Source organism: Strix uralensis, chromosome 19, assembly GCF_047716275.1.
Source record: "Strix uralensis isolate ZFMK-TIS-50842 chromosome 19, bStrUra1, whole genome shotgun sequence".
In the NCBI taxonomy this organism is placed as follows: Eukaryota; Metazoa; Chordata; class Aves; order Strigiformes; family Strigidae; genus Strix; species Strix uralensis.
The window spans coordinates 9,337,302-9,364,494 of NC_133990.1; the positions used below are offsets into that span (position 1 = coordinate 9,337,302).

Genomic DNA, 27,193 nt, shown 5'->3' on the forward strand with positions numbered 1-27,193 from the left:
CTTTCTGTTAGTCTTAATCCTGCAGCAATAGAAACAAGGAAATAATGAAGCTAGTAGAAATAAGGAAACAGAAACTAGTTTGTCAGACCATGCTGAGTAGGAGAGAAGGCTCTCTAAAATGTCATTAGCAATAAATTAGGTCTCAAAGGAGATACTAACACTTCTCGAAGGCAGGGTGCCTGAAACACCACCTGAGCAACAGCAACTCTGCAAACTTATTCTCCTGCAGAAGAGAAAGTGCCACCCTAGTACTCCAGGAAAGAAAGGATCCATCCACCTTGCTCGGGAAGGTAAAAACAAGAGGACTTCCAAGGAAAGGTTTCCAAAGCATGCCAAGGATGACAACTCAGCACCCAGTCTGGGAGGATTTAGTTCTTTCTCACTGACTCTCATAGTGCTACAAGCAAGTTACAGGAGGGAAATCAGAGAATACTGTGTGCTTTTTCTTAGCTGGAAAAGAAGGAAGTGATGTTAGGTCAGGGACAAAGGAACCAAAAAGTTTAAAGAGTTAATAACTGCTCTACGCAGAGTTTTACCAGTTTCAGTTCAAAATCTGTTGGCTGATTAGTACAGCAGCATTGCCAGGTAACTGTTTCTCTCTTCAGTGTGTTATCACCCAAGTTATTTCAGAACAAGCTAGCAGATGACCTTCCAGGGACTATAATCTGAACCAGTGCCCTTTCCCAGCAACACGATGTATGGATTGCAGGACAGTGATAACAATCAGTTGCTTTCGACATGCCTCTTCTCCAAACCACCACCTTCCTTAACGAGGCCACTTAATGCCCAGGAGTGCTCTTTGCCTCCACAGCTCAGAGAGGGATAGCTCCACCTTCTTCAAGGGATAAGTGGACATGAGCCTGTTGTCAATGTGAAAGAAGCTGCTGATGGAAAAAAAATAGATAATGAGAGCAGACAAGGATCACAAAAGGGAATTCAGAGTTTTATTTCCAAAAAAGAGCAATGTAGTGTTGAAACAAAAATCAAGTTCGATTAGTTTTCCTCTGATTTGAATGGCTACAAAAATAGATTCTACCCAAATCCATAAAGCCAGTTAACAGTACCATAACAAACAAAAACCAAAATTACTCATTCAGATACCACATACAGCAGTCACAGGAATCTAGCATATATTATTTAATGGGTTTTTTTAAAAAGTAAATTTCTAAAATGTTTCCGTTAAAACTGAAATACCCATACGATTTTAAAAAATTGTACAAAAAATAATTTTAAACCAGTTGGAGGTAACAGTGTGCGTTTATTAAAATCCTGCACCAAGGCAGTAACATTTATAATTTAAAATCCAGCCCAGTAGAAAAGAGAAATGTGCAAACATTTAGAAGTTAGATGTACTCAGAGGCTTGTGGTGCATCAGACCTGGTGATCCACTTCTGTCCTAATGCAAGGCGGGCTCCAAGAGGAGATGTCTCTAATGAGGCACTAAAAGGGGAGGCAGAGGCAGGCATGCATACGCATGCAAGTTGCAGCTCACTAGCCTGCGATGCAGGGAGCAGTGGTGGTGCCCTCTCCCCAGGGACGGTTTGCCCAATCAGTAGTGTTATGGCACTCGATCTAATGCCAGAAAGTCCGTGATGAGTTCTGGTCAATCTGCTTTGGGATAAAAGAACGCAAAAGCCATTTTAGAAAACAGAAGTTGAAAGCTAATGAGAGCTAATGCGGTGATATACTCCACAGATTATTGCTACGAGCTCTGGCTACCTCTCCAGCTTGCTTTACGGTAAGGTTAAGAGTTAGACAGAAACATTTAAAGGATTTTTAGCCCTTCCTTTAAAACTGATAGAGCATATTTACTCAGGTGGCACGTAAGGTGCTGAACAGAGCTAGTACATCACTCAGCCAGCAGATTCCCATCCTGAAAGTTCTGATCAGACTTCTGCACTATTGCAAACCATTTAAGTGAACAGAATTTTCTAAAGAAACCTCATTCTGCTTTCTGCTTCCTTTGGCTACTTCACTGGATCTGAAGTATCTTTAGTCTCACTTACTTCCTCCATTACTTAGTCCATGACCTAACGGACTTCTTGCCAAATTTCTTTCTGCATAGCTCCTGCAATGACACAAGAAAAGATTCATTATTGCAATGCAGTATCACCCCATCCACTCCCATCTGCTGACAGAAGACCAGGATTAGGTAGTGTCCAGAGGAAGTGCACAGAGCAGAGCATGTCAGGCAGTCACTTATCCTTACACACCAGCAGTTACCAATCCCACCAAGCTTCCTGCATCCGTTGCAAACAGTAGTCCTTTGTCTACACTTCCGTAGCCCCTGTCACCTGAACATCAGTATTCTAGGGAGACAAGATAAAGCCCCGCACCCATGGTGGTAGCTTAGCTCTACTGTATAGACAGAATGGGAGCAGAGATACTGAACGTGTCCAAGTGACAGTGTCAAGCCAGGATTAAAACTCCAGAGTCCCATCCTCGACCAACTAAGCCCATGTGGCCTGCCCTTAGATCAGTATGGGTTGACACAAATAGAAACCTGTATGCGAATACTCAGAGTCCTGTTCCTTTGGGATGTGGGAATGTGATCTCTCCTGCTTTTCGGAGAGAAAGAGACAAAGCATTATTCATAAAACACATCAAGGGACAACACGTGAAAGAGAACCTGCCTCTCTTACTATTGCCCTTCGGTAGTGTGTGGAACACATACATGACCAGATTCCAGCACAAGGATCCCTGCCATCATGTTGGACATCCCCCTGCTTTCAGCTAGAAATGCCCTCCCTTGCCAGTCCCACCCATTAGGAACAGACGTTGGTTGATACTCACCCTTTGCCCCCCTCCAGAGTACTCTGGATCTCCTTCAGGACTTCTGGAAAGCAGAGGGTTAAAGCAGTGAGCCAAACCAGTGGAGATGTGCTTTCCCGCAGCAGCTTAACCACATTCCACCTCCCCCTGAACAGCCTTTAAAACCTGTCTCCCACAACACAGAGGTCAGCATCGTTGCCTCTTTGACAGTACCGAGTTTTTACTGAACAGGCTGGCATAAAGGACTGAGGCAGTCATTTGCCAGAGGAAATGTTGCCAGTCCCAGTGTACCAGAGCCCCAAAGGAACAGTCTGTTCCAGCTGTCATTTTACTCAAATCCTACTGGAAAGTAGAGATCCTTCTCTTATCACAGCAGCGAATGCAGCTATGTGAAACAAGCCCTGCCTGAGGGCATGACTATCTGTCCAACCCCTCACTTCTACTGATACATGAAAATCCAGTATTTCTACCAGTCCTGTGTAATTGCAGATCCCTTGGAACTGAGTACTGGAATCCACAAAATTCCCAGCAGCTTCTTTTCCCACCCAGAAAGGCACCTGCCCTGCCAGTAGCAAGACTTCATCTCACTCACTTTCATCATTGAGTAAGGCATGTTCCATCAGCCTCCCAGACTTCCTTTCTAAAAAAGAGTAGGAAAAAAGCTTTTACCTAACAGTATTTTCCCCTTTTCATGAAATATGTGCAGTTTTTGAAACCCACAATAGAACAGGATTATTTTTTTCCCATTAAGTACCTTTTGACTTTACTGAATGCTTCACAACTAAGCCTTAAAGCCTCTCACATACTGAACTGTATTTTCCAGCAATACTAGTTTGGCTAACAGAAGATCTCATCTGTAATTTCAAACCTTACTTTCCCATAGCCTCTTCCTTCCAGCAGAAACTACGTTCTATCCTTTCAAGGCAATCTTGCCACATGCAACTTACTTTAGAGCTAGCAGCTACTGTGCCCAGGCAGGTCACAATGTTTCCCTCATGCCCCTCTTTACTTTCCCCTTTCTCAGGTAGAAAATAACAACCGTAGCAACAGGAAAGATCTTTCAGGTTCACACATCACCATGCCGCATTTAGTACAATTATGTTTTGCTTACCATCTTCTCCATAGTCACCTGAATTCCTTCCTGATCCCCTAGAAAAGGAAAGGAGGCAGAAAACAATCACTGACTCTGAGGCATAGGAGTGCAGAGAATTCATCTATGTTCTTGGCAGCTACCAGAAGCTCCAGTGCATGCTAAGTGAATGGTTTGCTGGGCAAGAATGTAAGAAGGGCTTCATCACATGTTGGTGATGCAGAAGTCTGCAGGCACCAGAGAACATAGAAAATTTCTATAGGATCTCCATGAGTGTCAGATCTGTTATTTGCTGATGTTCCAAGAGGACAGGAAGAGCACTGGATTTCTCTTCACAGAGCAACAGTTCAGCCTCATCAGTAACACACAGCCCCTGAAGTATGCAAGAGTCAGGGGCCAGTCAGACACATCTTTAGGAAACAAGTAAAGCAAGCCAGAGCTTGCAGTTTATGACAGGGATACCAATTCCAATGCTTCACTACTTTGTCCCACCGGCTGTACTGTAAGTAGGAAAACCATCAGGGAGAAGGTCACGTTTCCTGATGCCACTCCATCTATGAATGCTGTTAACAGACTTCAAAGTCTTTTTTTTAAATTACATTTTCTGCGAAATACAAAACTTTGTTGGAAACACTTGAGTAGATCTCACTACTCAGACACAGTCAGTGTGCAAGACTTTTACAGACTTTACCTCGATTTTCTTGCAGCATTCTCCATGCCAGACTTGCTGTGCACGTGATTGTTGCTTGTAACTTCTGGCACGTCCACAATGCACCGGGGCTCCACTAACCATTTGGTAGAAAGGGAAAACCTCTCAAACTCCGATGGTGAGATCAAATAGAAACCTATGGACGATTGGGAATTTATAAGCAATTCTCAAGTCCAAGAATACAGTTCCAGAACTAGAAGTGATCCAAAAAAGAACAGATCTAAGCATCCTCTATGTTTGGCAGAAAGGGTTTGCATTTCCTCCTGTCTAAATGAGGGGGAATCATTGAGGAACATATTACCCCAGTTTCCTAAGGATTGGTTAGCCTAGAGACTGAGCAATTTAAGATTATGCTGGGAGATAATTGTATCATCCCGTGCTGACACTTATGAAAAGCAGCATAGAAAGATGTAAAAAGTGAACTGTAAAGCAGTGATCCACCTTCAGCAGCCACAGGATGTTGGATCCCAGTTTTGCAATTTGAGTGGTGAGCCACAGGTGTGTATAGGAGGCACAGTGCAGCCATTTCCACAGTCCCTGCTGCTTGGAGAGCCATTCTCTCCACCCCAGACAAGAGGAGGGTGCCCAGATGGAAGCTACCTATGGGGCACATCCGAGCTGTTATCTGAAAACCAGTGTATTCATTAACAATGGGATAAACTCAGTTCTGCTTCTGCTAATTCACATGTCAGTACCTGCTGCCAACTGGTACCGGCCAGAAACATATAATGGACATATTTACGTAATATTCACAAAATTACACAGCCAGGTCTAAACTAAGCCCTATAATCCCTTTTCCATTGTCTCAAACATGCAATAGAGGTAAGTGATTCGGGAAAAGCACATCTTACCTTGGCCATATTTGGTGAAGACACAGGACGCAATGCCGCTCACGTCTTCTTTGCGGATGCAAGGGTAGCGGATCTGTAACTTGAGAAAGGGCAGCGAGATGATCTGAATATCTCCCAGGTTAGTCAGGACAGCCAGGTCATTTTCACTGTAATCATCAGTCTTACAGCTGCCAAAGTTTGCAACCGTTGCCTTTCGCACCCTACAGCCTTCCAGGGCCGTCAGCTTGAGCTTCAGTTTGGAGCTAACCTTGGGTAATGTGAATACCTGTCAACAGAAACAAGACACTGACATCTCTTTTCTGCACAATGGCAGCAGCCGCACCCCAGGACTGCTGCTCCCTCCTTTAACAATGTTTTCATTCACAGTGAATACACGCAGGTGTAATCTGAGTCAGCCTGGCTCCCTGCTCACAGGGAGTAAGTAGTAATCAGCCACTGTCAGTGTTGGAATCTGTTTCTGTTCCGACATCAAGCAGTTCTACCTGTCAGGCTGCAAACTGCATTTCTCCCCTAGTTCTGTCAAAACCCCTCCATATTTGACTACAAATTATTACAGAAACAGAACAGGGTTTACACTAACTGTGTGCTCTTCTGCATTAAAAAAACAGGGCCAGCCTACAGCAAGCTACTTCTAGTCTTCTCTTTTATGCTGACTAGTCAGTGTGCAAAACAAGAAGCTTTTTAGTTGCTTCATAGAAATGCCTACCAATTTGTGCTCTTGTACTAACCATGGCAAAAGCTCTTTCCCAAAAGCAGAAGCAGCCTTGTCCAAAGAGTATAACGTAATATAGAAATAAAATGTCTATGTTCAGCATGTGCATCACTATGCTGAATACCCAATTTGTCAGCACACACCCGATTTATGGACTGCACCAAACAGGAACGCTGTCCCAGGGGTGTTATTCAGGTACACAAGAATCAGCACTCCCAAGAGTTATCTTTCCACTGAGCAGCTCAGTGCTTTAGCAGATTTTATGCACAGTTCACACTCACCTCCTGGCTGATACTTACCTTAAACTGCTCTTCAGACACCACCAACAGTTGATGGCTGCCTTGCATATCAGGACTTTTAGAAAGGTCATGTGCTACTTCTAGAGGTTCTGGGAGGGGAGTGCTGCGTCCATCCAAGACAAGTATACCCACAACAGGAGCCCTGTGCATCAGCTGAATCTCTTTGGCTGGACAAGCAATATAAGGAAGAAAAGAAACAAACAGAAAAACCAAACAGGAGTCTAGTCAGAAACACTGTGTTAGAACCACACTCATGCCCTCTCAGAGCTGGAGACCTATACAATGCAGTTATAGAAACTCTGCCTAAAAACATTTAGTAGTTAAGGGGTATTTGGTCTGAACTGGTTTGTGTTAAACAGTAACTATTATTACATAAAGACAGCAGGTCCGGCTGCCAGAATAAGGTACGTGTGCACTGAGGCTTGATGGTAAACTTCAATGGCAGCTGACGCAAATTTAAATTTCTGAAGTCAGTAGGAAATGAGGCTGAGGCATGTCAAGCAGTGCTGGAGCTCACTCACTCCTCAGTTCAGCTGCTGCAGTGAGCATTGCTTAGCCCAGACACTGCTACACTTAGCTCCACTCTCACCAATAAACAGCAGAATTGAGCTACCCTGCTTTGGTTACACGAGTGATAACTCAGACCCATTAGAACCTTGGCTTTCACAAGGCATACTTACCCTGCTCTGCCCTGACAGGTTCATCCATCCTCCTCTCTGCTGGAGGAACACGTAAACAGAAGGCGTAGACTGTACCTCCATTGGTGCCTGCCCACAAGGACGGGCAGTGGCGGGAGCCTGGAGCAACAAGAAGGCTCGTGAGCAAGGCACCATCTGTGACATCCTTGGCTAACTGCTTTCCACTAGCTGTACACATCCTCCCTGTTTACATCCTAAATATCTTTATATTAGGGCAGACTTGCCAGGGAAACTACAGGTTCTTGGCGCTTCTTTTCCCAATACGCGTCCATCTGCAGCCCTTATAAAGGACATGGCATGTGAGTAAAGGGAACAGTGTACTGTTTCCATCAGACACCACAATTGCTGCATCCAGTTTTCACGTATTTAGATCACATATGAGCAGGGTAAATTTGTGCATGATACCAGTTTGGGCTCTGATGCACAACCAGCCATCATCCTTACCAAAATTAAAAGGCTCTGCTGGGGGCAGGGGTGAACTTTATAGAGTAAAGAGACCACAAAAACCTTATACTAAAAAGTCAGATGTCATTCCAGCACATTTGAAAACCATATATATGGCTGCATCCAAAGATGAACTACTACTTGCCTTGGACTAGCCAGCAACCAGAATGGCTAAATAGCAATTCCGCATGACAACATATGCTCTTGTTCTATATTAGTTTTTCAGCATAGCACAAAGTAGGACACAGGAGGTGCTGAATTTTCCTGGCAGTAAATCCTAATACATTCCTTGGCAGAAGGAGGAAAAACCCATTTGGAAGAAAGGAGAGATGCTTTTTCTACTCACTGTCTCTCAAGAAGGTATCAGCAAAATATAAGGTCCGCACAAAGCCAGTGAAAGAGTCTTCTGCAGACCGGGCTTCAATCTTCCGCTGAACTGGAGCCAGTTCCATTTCCTGCAATGTGTCTTGGTCAAATTTGGCATTTGCTTCTTGCACCTTCAAAGATGAGGAGACGTTTTGTCGGTCAGGCAAAGACACAAGGGAGAGAGAGAGAGACAGTAAGAGTGGCAGCAACAGAAAGGGAAAGCACCATCATACCAGTGAACAGGTATATTCTGCATCATACGCTCAACTACAGACATTACATCTTCTCTAAAAATGTGACTATTTTTATCTAACAGGTAGCAGCATCAGCAATTGTCATTTTAGCCCTTATACCACTAGCTACTAATACCATAGCAGGACTGCAGACCAACTCCTGCTCTAGGCAGTCTAATCAGGACTCTGTGTGCTCCAAGCTGTAAACAAACAGGACCCCAAAAAGGTGAACCCCTCACCTCTGAGGCATTTCCACTGCCTCCTCGTCGCTTCCTACTGGACACCCGGCTTCTTCTGATCCGCCTGAATGATTGGCGGAGGGACTTCTTCAAGGATTTCACCCGCGACAGTGGGCCTTCTAAAGCCAGTTGATCACTGGGATGCAGTGTACACCTGAAAGAGGGAGACAATAGGCACGTAGTCACTTTTTACTGGGTGGTAATCATTCCCAAGAGTCCAACAGGACACACACAAATGTCAAAACATGCTTATATATTCTTGAAGATCTTCAAGGACAGAGTCCAATGAGGCAGGGCTTCTTGCTACACTGACTGCTCTTGAGAAATCGCTTATCATGACTTGCTTTGTTAGCCATTCCAGGCCATCCTTAACAGAGGATTACCACAGACCTCCCAGAAAGAAGACACTTACTTGACAAAGACCAGTCGTTTCTGCTGGTGGTCAAAAAGCCCAAAACCATGACTGGTACCAAAGGCCACAAGCTTCCATTCAGAGTGAAGGGCCAATGAGGTGACCACAGCTGGTGGTTGACATTGGACAAGGACAAATGGCTGAAAGCCAGCTTCAAATCGAACAGGTCCATCTCGAGTCTTTAATTTCTCATGACCTTTCCATCGATAGCCCTCTTGGTCCTGCAGGAGATCTGCTTCAGCATGGTCCACAACATGTTCTGCTTCTTCATCATTCAGTTCCATCACCAGTACCTGAAAGGAAGAGGACAAACTTTGCTACAGGTTTTACTATGCAAGCAGTCCTCCAAGCTGCAGGCCTTCTCAGCAGCTGCAAAACTACGGCATCTCGCAGGGCAGATAAATAGCATTAGATAATGCCTAGAATGCAGATCAGAGAAAGCAAAGAACCGTGAAACATTTCCAGCAACATATTGATTCACCACTAGAGAAATGAGTATTTCAAATTTTAACACATCTCCAGGTTGCACTGTGATAACCTGCACTAAAAGCAAGGTTTATGATGACTTTTTATATTTGAATACCTGTCCTGCTGTACCAGCTACAGCCAAGTAGCCACTGTATTTACACAGGTAGATCTTCTGGATCCCAAGTCGAGGATCATCACTGTAAGGGTCGAAGGTACCAACCTAGGTGAGAGAATACAGTGACTGGTCTTTGCAGGTGCATTAACTGGGGCAAGAATCAAAACTCCTCATGCTTTCAGAAAGCTTCCACAAGCTATAGCTATCTTACCTTGCGAAGTGGAGGCCATTCGTCCTCTCCCAGGGTGTTCATATTGTCATTGGGATCAGCATCTGTGAGAAATACTCTCACAGTGCTTAACTTATACAGGAGATGTAAGCAGACACCAGATGCATCCCAAAACCGCACAGTGCCATCTTCATGCCTGCATGGGGGAGGGTTACAGAAACACACATCATACAGGAGAACAGCAAATCACTCGGAGGAAGTTGATATACAGAGGGGGAAAAAAACACAACCACACTGTTTACAAAGCCCTGAGCTGTGGCAACTTAGAGCTTCAAGAGAAAGGGTTTTGGGGTTTTTTGTTGGTTTTATTTGTGGGTTTTGTTTTGGTTTAGGTTGGTTTTTTTTAAATCCAGTTTGTTCTCAATGATCTGACACCACTCTAGGATTTAATATTACTCCAAAAAGCACTGCAAAGGAGAAAAAGCTTAGCATATAGAAAGAACAACTCATCCTGACAGAAATACTATTACTGGGAAGGAGGGAAAGAAATCAAGCTTTAATCTTAGTTCTCCAGGTGAAAATTGGCAACATTCTTCCAAGGTAAGGATAAGGACTTCTAACAACATGCTACATCAAGAATGAAGTCTGAAGAACAGCCCAATGAAATTCTTCAAAGTGCTTTGAAAAGAAAATGATATATTTTTATGCAATGAGACAATCTCTTGTTAGCTACTTCCACTGCTGAGCTAGATCTGTTCATGCTGATCTGTTCACGCTGATCAAAGCAGCCAGCAGTCCAAGCTAATGTCTTTTTTGAGATTCAGAACAGTGTAAGGTAGGTGGAAAAATGCTTCAAAACCTGCAAAATTAAGCTCCACTTTTACATTACCCCCTTTGAACCAGTCTGGATTACTGCCTGCACTTCTACACTGATGTTTGTGGGGGGAAAGGATAACACATCAAAACTACAAATAAGCCAACTTTAAAGGTTATCTGTGGACATCACGACCCCTTTGCTCAGAAGTAACAATCAGCTTTACAAAGCTAGCAGCTCAGCTTTGAGAAGCTGTATTGTAAAGCTGCAGCCTTCACCCTACAAGATGAGGAGGCTTTAATCTCATGGGAAGTTCAAAAGGAAGAACAGAAACTGGAAAGGGCTCCTTGATTGTTATCAATTAAGTACATACCCTGTTAGAAGTAAGTCCCTCTGCGGAGGATCTGGAGCTATGTTGGTGCCACCATCAATCGGCCATGGCTACAAATACATTAAGGGAAGACTGTGACTTCCTAGGCAGTGACAGTGTGAAGAGAATATGCAGTCAGCAGGAGAGCATGAATTTCAGTGCAAGTGGCAGTGAAACAGTCCATGCTTTTAGCTTTTGTTTGGATTAGATGTTCCTGTTCTGACACCAGCTGTGCTTTTTTAGAAGATACTCTACACATTTCCTCAAGAAGCTGTGCCGAAAGCTTCATGCTTCTAAACGAGAAGTTTGTTACCACTGACAGCTGGGAACACTCAGACTTTCCTTCTAGCTTGTCAAAGCCTGAAAAAAATATCACATTTTAATCCCCCAGTGTGAGTAACTGTACTGGTGGTGCTCTGGGAAAAAGCCTTTCTCGACCCTGTTAAAGGCAGGACAATGTCTGTTGGGACTCATCCCTCCACACACAGCCAGCAGCACAGACCACCCACATTCTGAGGAGTCATGCTGTTCTTAAATGCATGGGAACACATGTACACTTAAAGCTGCCATACCATATTCGAGTAGTGAATGTTCTGCTTGCTCCCAGCACCGATAATCCTCTCCCACAGTTTCAGTGGGATGTTGGAGACATGGTGTGAGCAGGTGATGGCTGAGCAATGGAGAGAAGCCAGGTATGGAGGATGGACTGCTGGCCAGCCTGCAGTTTTCAAGTCTATAACTACCAGCTCTTCTTCTGCCAGCACCACCATAGCAGAAGGGTCATCAAACTCTGCAGAAATGAGATTCATTAAGGCTGACAGAAATGACCATCCAAGGTTAATAGAAACAAGCTTCCTGTAAGACTTATTTGAAAACTGTTATCACAGAGCTCTACACAAACATTTTTGTTGGCAAAACCTCTAAAAGCTTCTGTGTTAACTGGGCCTAGTAAGGCACTAATATTAATAGATTCCAAGATACTAACAGATTTACTGCAAATCCATGTTTCTTTACACCACTCCTGGGACTGTCAAGAGTGACTTTTTATAGATTCCACCGCAGAATAAAAAAATTTGTTAAGAACATACATGGCTAAATAACACAAGTTCATATTCACCACTGTAACAACCAGAACCCAAAGGACCTTACCTACAGCTAATTAACAGCATGGGGTGGACAGACACGCATACACCCCAGCAGCGACCCATTTAGTACTGTGTTAGGACCACAGTCCACGTAGGCTAAGCTGCTTAAACACAGTAATGCCTTGGGTTCTGCAGAATGCTTCTCTGCTTGACCTGACAAGTATTTACAATTCAGCTCTCTTTCTTTTCATTTTCCCAGCTTCTCATATGTTGTGACACATCCTTTGGACTTTCTTAAAGAGTGTGTACATCATCTAATATATATTCATACGTATATTAGACAACATTTCAAACAAAAGAAATCTGCTAGTGTAACTTTACAGATGACACCTGACACAATCAAGAAGTTAATATTTTTCACTGTAACTAGAATTAAAGTGAAAAAAATTTAGTCTACAAGGACAGTACTGCAGTAACGTTTGCAAGACAGCCACAATAGCAACTGGTGGGGAAAACCAAAACCACTAATCAGTTCACACCAATAACAATTAAGACAGCCACAAAAATCTAAGTGAATATACAGCTGTAATGTGTCACATCAGGCAGATGGGTGTGATAAACAGTGAGCCATAAGCAAACTAGCAGCTTTTCACTGACCTTTCCTGTTAACCTGTCCTTTTATTTCCCTTCTTTAATTTTTTGATTACCTAGAATATACTTGCAAGAAGGCACGTCTATGAGCAAGCACATACCAAGGCTGTTCACTCAGCAAAATTAACTTCAAATAATTAGTACCTGGCACCACTCTAGTTAAGACACCCCAAGTTTCACCTCTGACTAGCCAAAGCCATAACACACCACTCATTGGTTCAGCTTCTTCATGAAAAAAATACATTTTATATTCAGTTTTACTTTGCTTTCTTATGTGCTGTCACTTGCAGTTGCCTACAGGACTTCTGAATAGAACGAGTAATATCGTACCTGTACTACATTATGCATGATCAGCCCTGTGCTCTGCTGCTGCCAACATTAATCCAATATACTCTGTTTTAACAATAACTTTTTTCCCTGCAAAGGCCCACATCTGAACTCATTGCTTATGGCAAGAATCTATTTTAAGTTGCTGAAGTAGCAAGCAGAATTTGTCATGACTGCCATACACTCATCCACCTGCTAATTTTTAAAAAAAAAAAAAAAAAGGAAAACAGGAAGGACTAGCCTTTTAAAAACTGTTTCCACAGCATATTCAGGGTAAAGTCACCAGCTACCACCATGCTGCAATGCATACGCTTTGTACTTATTAAATTAAGTGGCTTTGGTATACAATTAATACCTTCGTATTGCCATTGCAGGGAAGACTGCTTAAGGGCAAACAAGGCAAGCTACATAGATCCACTAAGCTTAGGCAATCAGCCACAAGGAAGCTTGTCAACCACAGAAACCTCATTTTGTTGTAAAAAAACTTCCTCATTTAAGTGCAGCAGCTTCAGCTCCCTGTAGCAGCTCCTGTCTGTACCCACTAGAAGTCATGTTAACTAGATAATTCAATCCTTGGGAAGCATAACTATAAAGCCTCTTTAGTTCAGTTACTTCATCCTAAAGGGCTTCTAATCATATCCAGGAATTGAACTTTAAGTAGTCAATCTCTCTCCTAAAAATTTAGATTTCTTTCATCTTTAAGACTTTTGTTCCATCATCTAGAATCTGAGCTCTGACAACTTCATAGAAAGCAAAAGGATCTAATTTCTTTAATGATAAAAGCTAAACAGTACCTCAAGTTTAGTGGCATAGTTAAGCTTGAAGGTTTAGACCTATGGGTTCTGCACATTTGGAAGATGCTTATAAAAGGCAGTGTTGTGTAGGGAAAAATCTATAATAACAAACATATACAGGCACGTCATCTCAGTTACATTCTGCCTATTTCTTTACTGGTTTTTCAGTGACTTGAGAGGGTCCATTAAGGTCTGGGGAAAGAGGCAGGGGGGAACCCAAAAGCTGTTTCTTTATGCCTACTTTCCCAAGTGGTCCTCCTCTGGATCTGTGGTCTGCTTTGTACAACAGGCCAGAGAGAGCCAACCTGCATCTACGTATCTGAATGCCCACACGTGCACAGTGCATAGCTGGGAGCTGTCACCACCACCACTGGCAGTACACAAGACAAATAGGTTTGGAAGCTAGTCTACTATGCAAGCCAGAAACTAGAAAGCCCGAGAAGGTTGAATAGGAGAAGGTTTGCCTACAAGCTCCTAAAAAGCATCTAGATTTCTGCAACTTGGTCTGACCCAACTTTGAATACTGCACATTTATGGAGCCTGAAATAGCATTTTATACTCTGTTACTTCAAGTTAACCAGAAGCAAGAACTACATCAGCACTAGACAAACAGTTCTTGGGGAAAATCCTTTACAATTCCTTGAAAAGAAAGACTATTACAGTTACTGTGGAAGTAAGGCCAACAAAGCTATTCAGACGACACAAGAATCTGACAAGCTCTAAGCAAGCCGTGGAATAAGTGTTATTCATGTTATTCATGTTTACATTCATGTTCACCAGCAGCAAGTAAATTAAGTTTTCTATATACTGGTTCTATGGCACCATTTGCTGATTTATTACCCAGAGCCCTAGTCATAAATACAAGTAGTAATTAAAAGAAACAGTGTGTCAGTGGGAGTAAATTCAGTTTTTAATTATTGCCTCCTTTGAATTGCTGTTTTCAAACAGCAATATTCAGATCCTCCTTTCACAATGTGGTTATGTCCAGTGTCCAGCTTACACAGACATGAGCTTAAGAGATCTTTTCTCATTAATAGAGTAGCTTAATTTTTTGAGAAATGTATGGCATTTGTAACCAGCCCTTCTTTATACCAGTATTGTACACTTCACTTTTAAATGCCAAATCTCTTTTATGGTTGGACTCAATCTTAAGGGTCTTTTCCAACCTAAATGATTCTATGATTATCTGTTAAAGTCTCAGAAAACACCCAAACAACTGACCTTCTTATCACATTTCATATGCTATTTATACCAGGCAGATTTCCACATGCATACACAGCTATTCTAATTCACATACCTGCAGTAGGCTCTGAACTGAAGATTATAAAGAAGTCTATCACCCGTGACGTGAAGTCAAAGGCTGTTTGCTGACTGCCATGGACAACAGAGATACTGTGCCGGTCACCATAGCTAGCCCGGGGCATCCCTCCTTGGAATATAATGTAAGGAAGCCTTAAGAGAAAGGCAGAGTTAGAGTGGTGTATGCTGAAACGAGGAGTAAGCAAAATATCAAAGACATGAGGCAAGTCGAACTTTGACAGAGAATTGCTATAATGTTACTCTAAAGGGCTTTTACAGCATAATGCACTGTACCCTTTAAATGCCTTTAAACAGGTGAGAGTGAAGGGATACACCACAAACTTACCCATTTTTTGTTGTCTGCCAGTAGATCTTGGAGATGGCCTTGCAAGGAAAAGGACCTAAGAGGACAGAGTTATTTGTTGTAATTCAAGAAGTGCACCTTTACGTAAGAGGTTCATTATTGTGCTTCACCTTGTGCTTCACCTAGGTCACCTCAGCCTCCAAGTCAAGGGGAGCCACCTGAATTAGTAGGCACCACCTCCTCAGACCAAGCCACATCAGACAAGTCTTGCAAAGCAAAACAAGGATTAGACTCAGGGGAAGTTTTGAACCATGTTGCTGATGGCTACCAGGGAGTGGAAGTGCTGTTGTAGAAGCTGATTAACTAGAAAGGATTGTTAAAAACACAGGCATTCCTGAAACTAATGTAGAGGTGATAGAGCTTTAGAAGCTTCTATATGCTTGAAAGATGAGGTCATCCCCATTTGATGGGTTTCCACAAATCAGAGGCTTCATTTCATCACTGCTCAGGTTGACAAAAAGCACACGTAGCTCACTATTAATTACAGAAGATCCAAGCGACTCCTGCTGAACAGGACACTTGAACTAAAACAAAGAGCTGAATCACCAACACCCTTCTTCAAAAGGAACGCTAATTTCTTCAACACATTTGCTCTCCATCTTCATGACAGACCTCAACAATGTAAAGGAGTTTAAAATCCAAGAAGAAAAACTGGACTGCAATCCTTTAGTGTAGGTTCACAACCCATTCAAAAGGCAGCTCTGCATTTTGCCATTAGGATTAAACACTAGGGAGAACATGACTTGAATTTCCTACACAATCCCAAAATGAGTTTGAGTATAGACAAATATGAAATAATTAAACCTCACTTACTGACCATAAGGCACAAGGTTTTCCAGAGGCTCAGGCTGCCTGTTGTCACTAGATACTGGCCACTGGGTGTAACTTCCATCATAGTGACAACTAATGAATTTACTGCCATCCCTCTGCCAGTAGAGGTTCTCCAGTTGCTGAAGAGAAAGACATACAATGACTGCTCACCAGACAGCTGTTAACACCCCCAAAACCCAATGCATTCTTACTAAAAAGGAAGCTTTGTCAGGCTCTCCCTGCACCTACTTGTTTTCAGAGTACCCAGATGAGAGAGAGCCCTTCCTCCCCTGCTGAACTGACTTTGGATTGAATTAATACCTGGCTGCCCAGGAAATGGTGTGTCACTTTGCTATTCTGCAGGTCCCAGAGGACAATCAAGCCCCTGCTGTATCCAATCAGGATCTGGTCAGGGTTCTTAGGATGTTCCCGGAGGGCTTCCACTAATTCACATGATCGCCTGTTACAGTAATCTTCTGGTACCCTACAGAAGCAGAAGAGAAAACCCAGAAAAGTTTATTCCAGGTACAACCTAATGTGACTGTAATAACAGTTAAGGTATAAGAATGAGAAATTGAAGCAATGAAAATTTCAAATAGATGAGAATAAGTACAATCTTTCCACAAATCTTTCAAGAAGCAGAAAAATCCTAAGTAAAACATCACACCAGGCCCACTATGTGAACATGCATCCTGTCCCATTTTCTTCAGGGAAAACCCAAGGTTTACAATGAATTCCAGGACTGGATCCTAGGAGTGTAAAGACACTCTGAATCACCCTCCCTATTCTCTTGTGACCCTTACAGAATAAAGGTAACATGGAAGTGTCAGTTGGAAGCAACAGCAACATGAAGTAGGACAGTTTTCAGCAGCACTTGAATCTCCAGAGAGACAAAACCCTCATTTAGACAAAGCAGCTTTGGAAGTTCTTCCAATGGTCAAAAAAATAAATGGGTAATTACAGTTAAGCCTAACATTTTTTGCAAAAGTAAACACAAGGGACAGGGCACAAGGTTTGCAGATTTACTCCAAGTGTCTCCTGTATAGTTCTGCCCATACGCTATACCTCCACGGTCACAGTACTAGGTTGACCAGGACAGAAACTGTTACTCAACACATACCAGGACCAAAAGTTACTTTCACAGGAGTCATGCAGATCTGGACAATGCTTAACACAACAGTGAGGCCCCAGTACATAATCTAGGGTGACATTTTAACAAAGGATATGTCTGCTAATGGGATTCCACCTCTGTACAGCAGTGTCTGTTTGCTCACTCACCGCTGCAGCACAGCCTCGGAGGTTATGGTCCTGTCCTCCAGCACTCTGAACGATGGAAGCTCCACTACAAAGATGTTGCCACTCTCCGTGCCAAGATACAGGACTTCCCGTGAGGAATGGGGAAGGACAGCTGTTATCTGTGTGGCACTGGGTGGAGACCTGGGGATGCAAAGAGACTCTCATCAACTGCATGCAAAAATACTACGTTACTGAACTTGAGAGAACTGATAACAGGGATATTTACAAGTGTCATTTGTTTTATAGGCAGAGATTTTGAGCCAGGCGTAATTTTTTTGAAGGAGGAAAACACTAGCTTTAAGATAAATTATGTCAAAAGACTTTTCACAAGCACATGGACAAAGACCCAGATGCCTTTTTAAAGAAGCCTCTCTTCCTGTGTCCCCAAAGGAGTTAAAAATAGCTCACCCAAAACTGGCAAGATCAAGTGAAACTAAAACCATAGCAGTATTTTAAACTCTGACTTAAGGGATGCTTAGATTTACTTAACCTTAAGATTTACAGCTCCTGTACACACAGAAGTGGATGCACAGTATTAAAAAAAGATGTCACCCTTTACAATGGCACAATACTTAAAAGGTGGTCTCCCAGGCCCTAGCCAAGTCCTGTTTGGTTTCCATGGATGTCCCTTTAATGGATTCCATGAGTGAGAGTCTGTAAGAACAGGACAAGCTCCAGCCAGAACCGCAGCAGAATTTTCTTACTTGCTTGCTTATCCCCAGACTAGCTCAAAAACACTCTTGCAGATTACCCAGGTGGTCCTTTCAAGGTGAAGCGGTACTCCTCCCGCAGCTCGGATGCTCCACTGTGCTGCTTCAGGCTCCAAAGATGCAAGCTGTTATCATCTAGTAGTGTCACCAGCTGGCACTACAAAACCACACAAGATGCTTTTTTCAGAATCACACTATTAAATGTAACAGTAAAATCCAGCAATAAAGTTGCTGCTGTTCATAATTCTCTGCTAAAACAGGACTGGGGAGCCAGCCACAGTTCTTTATAGCGGTGGATATATCCTGCAGCAACACTGTTAGCTAACAGCAAGGGATTTGGGGGTTGAGGGGAGACAAGAAGTAGCCTAAAGGCTAAAAGCCCTCTTATATAGGACAAAGGCACAGGTTATCACTGAGGGGGATGACAAGGATTTAAGCTCTTGAAAAAGATCAGCCTATGCTGTAAAGCTCAGCAACGCAGCTGCAGGCTGTTAGCTCACCACCTTCTCGCTCAGCATGGTTTGCTGCAACACACCCCAGCTTTGGGTGGGGCTGATACAGTCTACTACACCGCACTCCTTGCATTCTTCGTGTCCAACCTCATTCTGGAGGGTTGTGTCAGAGTCCTTTTATGAGCCCAGCCCTGCTGGCTCTATGTTCAAATTGAAGCATTTTACCTGCTGAAGCCACACCTGGTGCAACACTCCCCATGGGAGTTTCAGCTTATACCATTAGTTAAGCAAACAGACACCCAAAACCACCTCAAGAATTAAATCCCTCTCAAAGAGGCCACTCATGCTATACTGGGGGCATCATGCAACAATGTAGGTGGCCAAGACACCAGTCTGACAGTCAAGGGAAGGGAAAGTGGTTAGACAGCCACCAGACATTTGGAAAATTCTGCCTTCCTACTTTTAGATTGTGGCAATAACTGTTCAGCAAACCCCAGGAGCAGGATTCAATACCCCAAAACACAAAGGCAACAAGCTTAACAGCAGGCGAGGTTAGCAGTACTGTTTTGAACTCCTGAAAATAATTAAATCAGTTCAACAGCAGCTACTGTTGTATCTGTTCTCCAGAAGAAAGACCACCCACTTGTACTGAAACAGTAGGGGCTGCAAAAAGGAAAAGGAAGTTCTCGCTTCTGCAGCAGATTGCCTGAACTATTCTGGCCTTATTACCATTCCCAATATGTTGTTTGAGATAAATGACTAACAGTTACAAACAATAGAGCTACTCTTGAGTTTTATTGAGCATCTCCACAGCAACAAGTGCTGCTGAGAGCACAAAATACACTGGGATAAGCATTCCCGACCAAGCAGCATTTGAATATACTTGGTAATAGGAGCCCAGTTGCCTGGAACAAACTCAACACCTGTTTAAGAGAGTCTTACGTAAGTCGCAGAGGTACTGAAAATACACTTACTTGATCAGGTATAAAGTGAATCTGCATTACAGTATTGTTTTCTTCATGTAAACCCATGAACTCCACCCCAGGAGCACCATATCTGAAGAGTTTGTTGAGGATCTACAGTATTTAAGATGACCCACAGCTACAAGTAATTGATAAGCAGCTTGCTAGCAAGCAAGATGAAAAGAGATTAGTTTGAAACCATGTTTTACTGTTAGTGATCTGGACTGAAAAGAACCAGTGCAAATCTACTTTGATTTTATATGCTTGTGGCAGGTTATGCACACTACGGGAGAACATGGAAGTTTACTTCATCTTTGAGCATATGCAGAAGAGGTGCCTGGACCCTGTTTTTTCTGAGGTGTTTAGTGGTTTCCCAGACACTCCAATCCTGCTTAACTAATCTGTAACCAAGAGACAGATGGCTACCGCCTGCATGTGAAGTCCAGCCTCTGAACACAAACAACACCAGGAATGAATGATTAAGCAGGCAGAGAGAGAACCAACTTTTCCTTTCTGGGCTGAGTGATATGCCTGTTTCATTGCTTGCCTAGCTGGTACTGTGCCATGGGAATCACCTCAGTGCCTTGCATATACACAAAAATCAGACTGGCCATCATTACCTAAAAATAAAAGTCACCAACTTCAATGTTCAGGTCTTTAATGTCCGGATGGTCAAAAACTCAGGAAGTTGAAAGCATTTCTGACTTCAGTTTTAACCTTTGAAATAGAATCACTGTAAAAAAAAAAAAAAAAAGGAACCCTGCCCCAAATATTTAAACCACCCTGGTATTTACAACATGAAGGATTGCTAAACTTCAGCCAGATCTAGTCTGACCTTCTGCATAGCAGGAACAAAGAATCTTGTCTAATATCTGCATCATCTCAGCTTCTGTTTGAGCTATAGTTCAGCTCTTGGCAAGATAACCCCATTCTGATCAGACCAAAATCTCTTCAAGTCTAGGCAAACTGTTCCAGTAAACCTTGCTTGCAAATTTATACTTAGTCTAACTTCTTACAGCATCTTCAAAATTGCACATTCTGATGCGGTCAGAGAAATCTAGCCAAAATTGTTCAAAAGAATACAGTTTGATGGCTCCTGATCGCGTTCCAATGGCCATAAGGCGGAGGAATGGGCTATAGCCCAGTGCACTGGGTTGATGGGGAAATCCATGTTCCACAGTCTGGTAGAGAGAAAGAAAAAATCATGATCAACAGCATGTTTCATGGGCATTGTCGTACACAGATAAAAACAAGAAGTTAAATATTGCATGGCAGTCTGAAATACAGCACTTAATTGTAGCTTTTTCTGTGTTCAAACACAGGTTACATTTGCTGAACAACAGCCTAAGGATGAACCCATTTCAAGAACCCCTGGCTCCACATCCAGGATATGCAGAAGTGTAACAGAAATAAAAGAGAAACATTCTGAAAACAGTAACCCAGTAGCTCTTTATGTTAAGATTATAAATAGCTCTGCATAAGCACAGCTTACTCGGTCACCACAATACACTCCATCACTCCACATCAACTTTACTTCTGTAAACCAACTGCTCAGCACAATTTCAAAGTCTGACACAAATGCTGCGTATTGTAAGGTCAGCTTTATCTGCCAAATTCCACACAGGTCAGCCTTCATGACCTCCTCTTGTTGACTGACATCAAGAAATGGTGCAAAGCTATGAAGAACTATTGAGCAAACATCAGTGCTCATCAAGAAAACTAAACAGATTTCTTGTGGGGCAGTCAGGAAAACTGATGTAACTGATATCCATTTTCCAGAGGTAGCACAAGGAACACTGGAATTTAATGAGAGCAGGAGCCTGCTAAGCCACCTCAAACTAATTCAAAGCTATTTGGTAATAAAAGATGCCAGTCACTATCATGGAGAGCACTTGGCCTTAGTGCTTCTCTAAAGTGCGATTTACACCACACCAAAGGAAGATCTGGAGCATGTTGTACACACCACACTTAACATGGGCAATGCATTTACACACTACGAAATAATATTCTGCCATGCCTACAGGATGCAACCAAGCTGCTTGTAAAATAGCTCAGTCAAGTTTTTAGAAGTGCTAATGTACAGTTGTTATCATTGTTTAGACAAAACAAGTATGCATGAGTGTTCAACAACATATAGCCGTGTAAAGACGGATTTGTGTGCCCAGAGATCAATAAGGCTACTTCCTGGAAAACATTGTTATCCCTATAGTCCCAACTTCTGGAAAATATATTCTTCTAAGGCAAGCTGGTCAGCTACAGAATAGGAATTTGTTACAAAACAGCCTGAGGACCACTCACACAAACAAACAAAAAAAGAATAAGCAGAAAACCATCCATCTACAGAAGTGAGGACTTGCACCTCACCATCATTTCCATCATGTCTGAGACAGAGCTACCACATCACTTGGCTTTATGGTTTATTCAACCTAAAAGTAACACCTGGACTTTATTTCCGGCATAGTGATTTCCCAACTTAATGCCTTGCAGGAGAATCAAATAAAGCCAGTTTCATTTCTGTGGTCATGTCATTAGCCTGAGGTACTCCCAGCTGCTACAAAGTAGTTTAATGCCCTTTTACTGTGGCATCACTACTTTGAGTAGAAACAGCTCAACGACACAGTCACAGGAGGATATGGCTAACTTCACAGTCTGCCAGATTGCTTCAGTTTTAGCCATTTGATCACAATTCATAAATTGTAAAAATAGACCTCCTTCCTCTACATCATCAGTTACCCCAGTCTGAGGTCCTATTAGGGGAAGATAAGCCATTTTAGAGGATATAAAATTGGAAATATTGGAGCATTTCCCAATTTTATGCTTGCCAACTCATAAGACTGGGCAAAGGAGCAGTTACTAATTTTTAACCTTTTATATGTAGTAAATTAAGATTAGTACTACTGGCTCCAAGACCACTGAGTTTATTTGTCTTTATGATAACTTAATCTCCAGCCTTACTTATTTATATTCTAAGACGGTAATTTAAGCGTTAAGTTTGTATTATTAAAAATAAACTTTGAGAAGTCAATCTTTTTAATGTCACCCTTGAAGTTGTTGCTAACCAACCTTTGCTTAGCTACACATATAAAACTTCCTAGACGAGACTGTATGAAATTAGGAACTTATCTATGGATTCAGAACTGAAACAGGGCAGTTTTCTAATCCAGCACCGGCAAAGAGTAATTTCTCTGTACCATGATAGCTACTGAGACAACACAGAAAAGCTTCCTTGTTGTCAGAGCTGTGAGAGTAGGAAGCTATGGTATACAATTCTGGGAAGAAGATTCAAGGTAACAGGTTATCTTAACAACAAATCAGACATTTAATTGAATCAGCTGTAGCTTAGGCAATAGACACCATTCCACTCTCCCCCAAAACAAGAGTGAGGAATTTGTTAGGGAGACACCAATGTAATTCCACTGTTAGTTTTAGTTTCAACTTGTTCACAGTTGCTGTACTGTCATGCCATCAACACAGCTAGGTGCCATTTTCAACGAAACATCAATTAGAAACTGTGTTTATTCCAAGACTTCTTCCAGCCCAGAAGATAAGGCTTTAGCCATAATTCTCATAATAGAAAACCATGACTTATACAATAGAGTACTGCCTGTTATGAAGCTGTCAAAACTAGCCTAATATTGGCCTAATTATACCTTGGTTTTGATGTGTTAATTCATAAACACATTAGACAACTCAATAAAAGCTTTCATTTTCAATTATGAGACCTATGAACTCCATAACCAAGTGTGTACCATTCAGTAATAATAATAGGAGGGTAATTATTTCTCCAGGTTTTCCTTCAATAGAAAATTTGCAGTACCCCCCATCTCATAGACAAATTTACAAAAGCTACAGTAACTATTACATCCAGGAGTAAACTATTAATAATAGAAGGCCACTGCAGAAAATAGTACCACATAAAGAAGCACAAGAAGAAAGCATCAGTAACAACAACAGTGTGTTACACAACTGCTTATGCAGTAAAGTAAATGTACTAATGGTTTCTGATAGCTTTGCATTATCAACTAGGATGCCCATGAGACGTAACAAAGAGAACTCCCTCCTATGTCATTTGTTTCCACAGCTGGGCAAGAAAGGCATCAGGGTGACTTTTTGGCTGTATTTGACACCACCAGGCCCAGGCATTCACGTTCACTGCACTGGTTACCCAGATCTTTTTCTTGTACTTATTTACACCCAGTTGTTAAATCGCATCAAGTCAGTTTTTCAGTTGTCTTTCCTCTCCTCTCGGGCAGCTTTCATCAGCCAATCCTTTCACCTGCTCAGCAGGTAAACCCAGCAAGGGGGAGCGAGGGGGGCAGAAGGCAGTAGAGGTTACAATGGGGCCTTTTCAGCAGAGCTGAAATAAGAAACTAGAGTGCTCACAATGTGCCCTCCTTCTCAAAAGGGCCTTTGTTTCTTTGAGGAAAGGTAAGAGCTTTTGTTTTCATTTTCCTCAAACCACAGATTTGTCAGACTCAGTAAAAGTAAGCCTGATGTCAGCAGCATTAGCTAACAGGAACGCTACATGTCAGTCATATTTACTGCAGGAAAAGTGTGGCCAAACTTAACAGTTGTTCCCAGCCCACACTAAAGCTGTGCAGACGAACTTCAGTGCTGTCTTCCTTCTTTCATTTCTCTCCGCTTCTCCTCTCAGATTGTTTTATGACAAAGCAGAGACAAACCCAACCACAGGCAATACAAACCCTGTACCTTTGTTAATATGTCTTTTGAAGAAACAATGAAGCCTGTATGTGTTAAATCTACTTTGCATAGACACTAATTCAGATTTAAGGTAAGTTATCCATCGCACCCATTAGCAAAGGGTTAGGAAGACTGAAAAGAGGGGAAGAAACACAAAGCCATAAATTAAATGCAATGTTCCCAGTTTGGTAACATTCAGCTGTAAGACAGGCTGGTTCACCTGTATGTTACCCATCATCTAGTCTGACAATGCCAGCCTGAACATGTTTCTTCTGCAGGGCTTGGACTGAGCCAAAGGCATCCAAATACTACTTCCAAAAGCAGGATAAACTTAAAGAAGTAGACTGCCAAGTCCACATACCTTATCCTTCATTCTATCCACTGAGCTAAAAACAGATTCTTGCAACAGGTACACACAAGTATGGGAAGTTCTTACTCATACAGAGAAACAGATACACAAAGCTAAGTGACTAGCAGAATTTGGGAAAGTGTGTTTTGAAACAAACACAAGTTTGAGGACAGTTTGAAAAGCTAGTCCAGTGGCCAAATCAGTCCTTTAAAACCATCTGGACCACCTCTTACCTGGAACAGAAATGCAAGCAGGGAAAACAGTAAACAGATCGCAACCTATTTGTACTTGAGGGAGTAAAACAAAAAAAATCCACCACCACTGATTAAAAAGACTTTTTTAATTTAAGTCCATTACCAGGTCACCATGGCCAAACACACTGAACTATATTAACACTAAACTTGTGTGGCATCATGCACTCATATTCACCTTCAGTGTAAACAATAAAATGAGGGCAGGAATCCCCAGCATCTTTAAGGTACAGACCTTCCATTTAGTCACTACCAGCATCACACACCGAAGAGGTGCAAATACACCATGCAATTTTGCTGATCAGTGACTTTAGAGTCCCACAAAATATTTCCCAAGCAGGTTCCTAACCAGAAGTGTTTCAAAAACCTCAAATGACAAGTGTTTAAAAACTTGCTTACCAGCACTAATGTACTTGCTTTACTAGCACATTAGACAAGGACAGTCTTGGCACAGCAAGTACTATGTTTCTTGGCTCCTTGAAGCCACAACCTTCAACAGGTCAGAATTAAGGTCTGACTTTCCCAGATCTTCTCAGTCTACCTAGCTGTGAGAAGATGTTTACTATATCAAAGCGTAGAGGCTTTCAAATGATCCATTATCTCTGGAAATACTGGAATGGGACACACAAGACTTGGGAAAAAAAAAAGCCTTTATGCAAGAAAAAAGCATAACGTAAAAGATTCTGGTATATATAATGGTATAATGTTCATTCCCTTTCTGATTCTTGTTAGAAAAGAACAAGTTACTGTGACTTAAAAGTGCAAATGCATTTTGCAAGGCCTTTAATTACCAAGTTTTTAATGAGAGTAAACCATTAGGAAGTGTCCAAAGTAGTCGCCTCCCTAGAAACAAGATGCAATATTTACCTTCAGGACTGAATCAAATGGAGTCACAAATCCTGATGCCAGCTTCTAATATATTTGGAAGTTTCCCTCTGCTGCAAAAGCTAGTTCTTTCAACTCTGTTTTGCATCATTCAGATTAGTCTGTCTCTGGCAGGTAAAGTTTAGCCAAACATTCTCATAAGAGAAAGGCATATTCAAGGAAGAGACATACCTGAAATAGCAAAGGTTTTTCCAAAGTATATACAATTTTATATGTTTATAAGCAATTCTGAGCCATCCCTGGGATGTCTTTTCTAAAGCTGACACTGCATTCAGCTAAATGCAAGCAAATCAATCCTGGTCTTCATTTACTGACATTTTTACAGCATCTGCACTAGCATTTCCTCATGGTAGCAAGCTGAAAATAGGCCTGAAGCACTCTTGAGTTCCTTTTGTCTCCCCGATGGTATGCATGGAAATGGTGTGGTTTAGTACCAAATTATCTTAAATCATTCACCTCAAATATCCAAAGTTCCACTTTAAGTATATATCTACACTAGAATTTTAATGAATCAAGGAGGTTATTTCCTAGGCTGACTTCATTTATCCATTGTACTTTTCAGCAAAATTCCATTTAAGCCTTGGAAATAAAAAACCTACAAATGTATTTCTGATACCCAATGAAGGTGTAAGTAGCCATTAGCCTAGCAAAGAATTAATATCAGCCATTTACAATGATGAAAGCACTATGTTCCTGGCCAGGGCTCAAAAGAAAAATGCCCAGACTGTTGGATAGATAGCACAGCCATTGCTGTTTCCTCTTCACAGAGGGAAGGAAAAAAATCTAGATACAGATTCAGACTAAGAAAATAGCAAATTCATTATTAATGGCCATTGTGCTGCCTACGTGCTACCACATTTCTACCACAGACTTTTAAATTCACATTTAAAGACAGAGGCGTACTTATAAACCCAAAGTATAATCACGGACAAGGAACTCTGGCTTCAGTTGCAGCATCGCAAGCTGTGGCTTATGCATATCTTTAGAAAAATGTTTACTTCCATAGCGGTACTGCAAAGACTACCTACAAGTAGTCACAGCACACAGCAGGACAAACTACAGAACACTCAGAGTATATAAAAGCTGCTGTGAAGATCTCTTCTTTCAGCAAGTGCCACTCAACAGCGTGACAATATCCTTTCTCTTAAAAACAAAGGCCAAAATTGAGAACATGCTCATGAGCTTAAAGAAAACTAGTCAGGCACATCGGGGGAAAAAAGAGCAGAATTGAAAAAACAGAGAACAAACCACTCCTCCTAATTTTAACTTTTCCACCCACACTCTAGTAGTTTTTCCCTCCCTTTATACTGCGCAGTGGCTCAGGATAGATTTGCCTTGCACACGTATGCCTTGAAGTTTGAGGAAAGCACTGTACCTTGTTAAACTGGAAAAGGTCACGTTTAAGCCTCTCTCTCACTGGATCATGTCCGGGTCTTAAGAATCTTCTCATCTTCCTCGCTGTAGTATCTTGGCACCAAAAATCCTAATCAAAAAAA

General features: G+C 42.0%; 1 protein-coding gene across 4 annotated transcripts in view; it reads right to left on the bottom strand.

The window, feature by feature from the left end:
* Positions 1 to 922: 922 nt before the first annotated feature.
* Positions 923 to 27,193, bottom strand: part of LLGL2 (LLGL scribble cell polarity complex component 2) — a 35,175-nt gene continuing 8,904 nt past the window's right edge. For 3 of the 4 annotated variants that reach the window (XM_074888903.1, XM_074888902.1, XM_074888901.1), the window contains exons 2-26: positions 27,073 to 27,180; positions 20,595 to 20,692; positions 19,524 to 19,605; positions 18,139 to 18,254; positions 17,370 to 17,528; positions 16,413 to 16,575; positions 16,099 to 16,231; positions 15,264 to 15,318; positions 14,916 to 15,070; positions 11,334 to 11,551; positions 10,765 to 10,832; positions 9,620 to 9,773; positions 9,409 to 9,513; positions 8,826 to 9,118; positions 8,414 to 8,567; positions 7,922 to 8,072; positions 7,114 to 7,230; positions 6,434 to 6,600; positions 5,423 to 5,687; positions 4,554 to 4,707; positions 3,884 to 3,921; positions 3,365 to 3,412; positions 2,794 to 2,836; positions 2,007 to 2,068; positions 923 to 1,611 (exon numbers count right to left, since the gene is read on the bottom strand). In XM_074888903.1, the coding sequence (XP_074745004.1) occupies positions 1,604 to 1,611; positions 2,007 to 2,068; positions 2,794 to 2,836; positions 3,365 to 3,412; positions 3,884 to 3,921; positions 4,554 to 4,707; positions 5,423 to 5,687; positions 6,434 to 6,600; positions 7,114 to 7,230; positions 7,922 to 8,072; positions 8,414 to 8,567; positions 8,826 to 9,118; positions 9,409 to 9,513; positions 9,620 to 9,773; positions 10,765 to 10,832; positions 11,334 to 11,551; positions 14,916 to 15,070; positions 15,264 to 15,318; positions 16,099 to 16,231; positions 16,413 to 16,575; positions 17,370 to 17,528; positions 18,139 to 18,254; positions 19,524 to 19,605; positions 20,595 to 20,692; positions 27,073 to 27,147 (3,081 nt within the window). In that variant the 5' untranslated portion in view covers positions 27,148 to 27,180 and the 3' untranslated portion in view covers positions 923 to 1,603. The remainder of the gene's footprint in view (positions 1,612 to 2,006; positions 2,069 to 2,793; positions 2,837 to 3,364; positions 3,413 to 3,883; positions 3,922 to 4,553; positions 4,708 to 5,422; positions 5,688 to 6,433; positions 6,601 to 7,113; positions 7,231 to 7,921; positions 8,073 to 8,413; positions 8,568 to 8,825; positions 9,119 to 9,408; positions 9,514 to 9,619; positions 9,774 to 10,764; positions 10,833 to 11,333; positions 11,552 to 14,915; positions 15,071 to 15,263; positions 15,319 to 16,098; positions 16,232 to 16,412; positions 16,576 to 17,369; positions 17,529 to 18,138; positions 18,255 to 19,523; positions 19,606 to 20,594; positions 20,693 to 27,072; positions 27,181 to 27,193) is intronic. The other variant, XM_074888905.1, reaches the window with a different exon arrangement.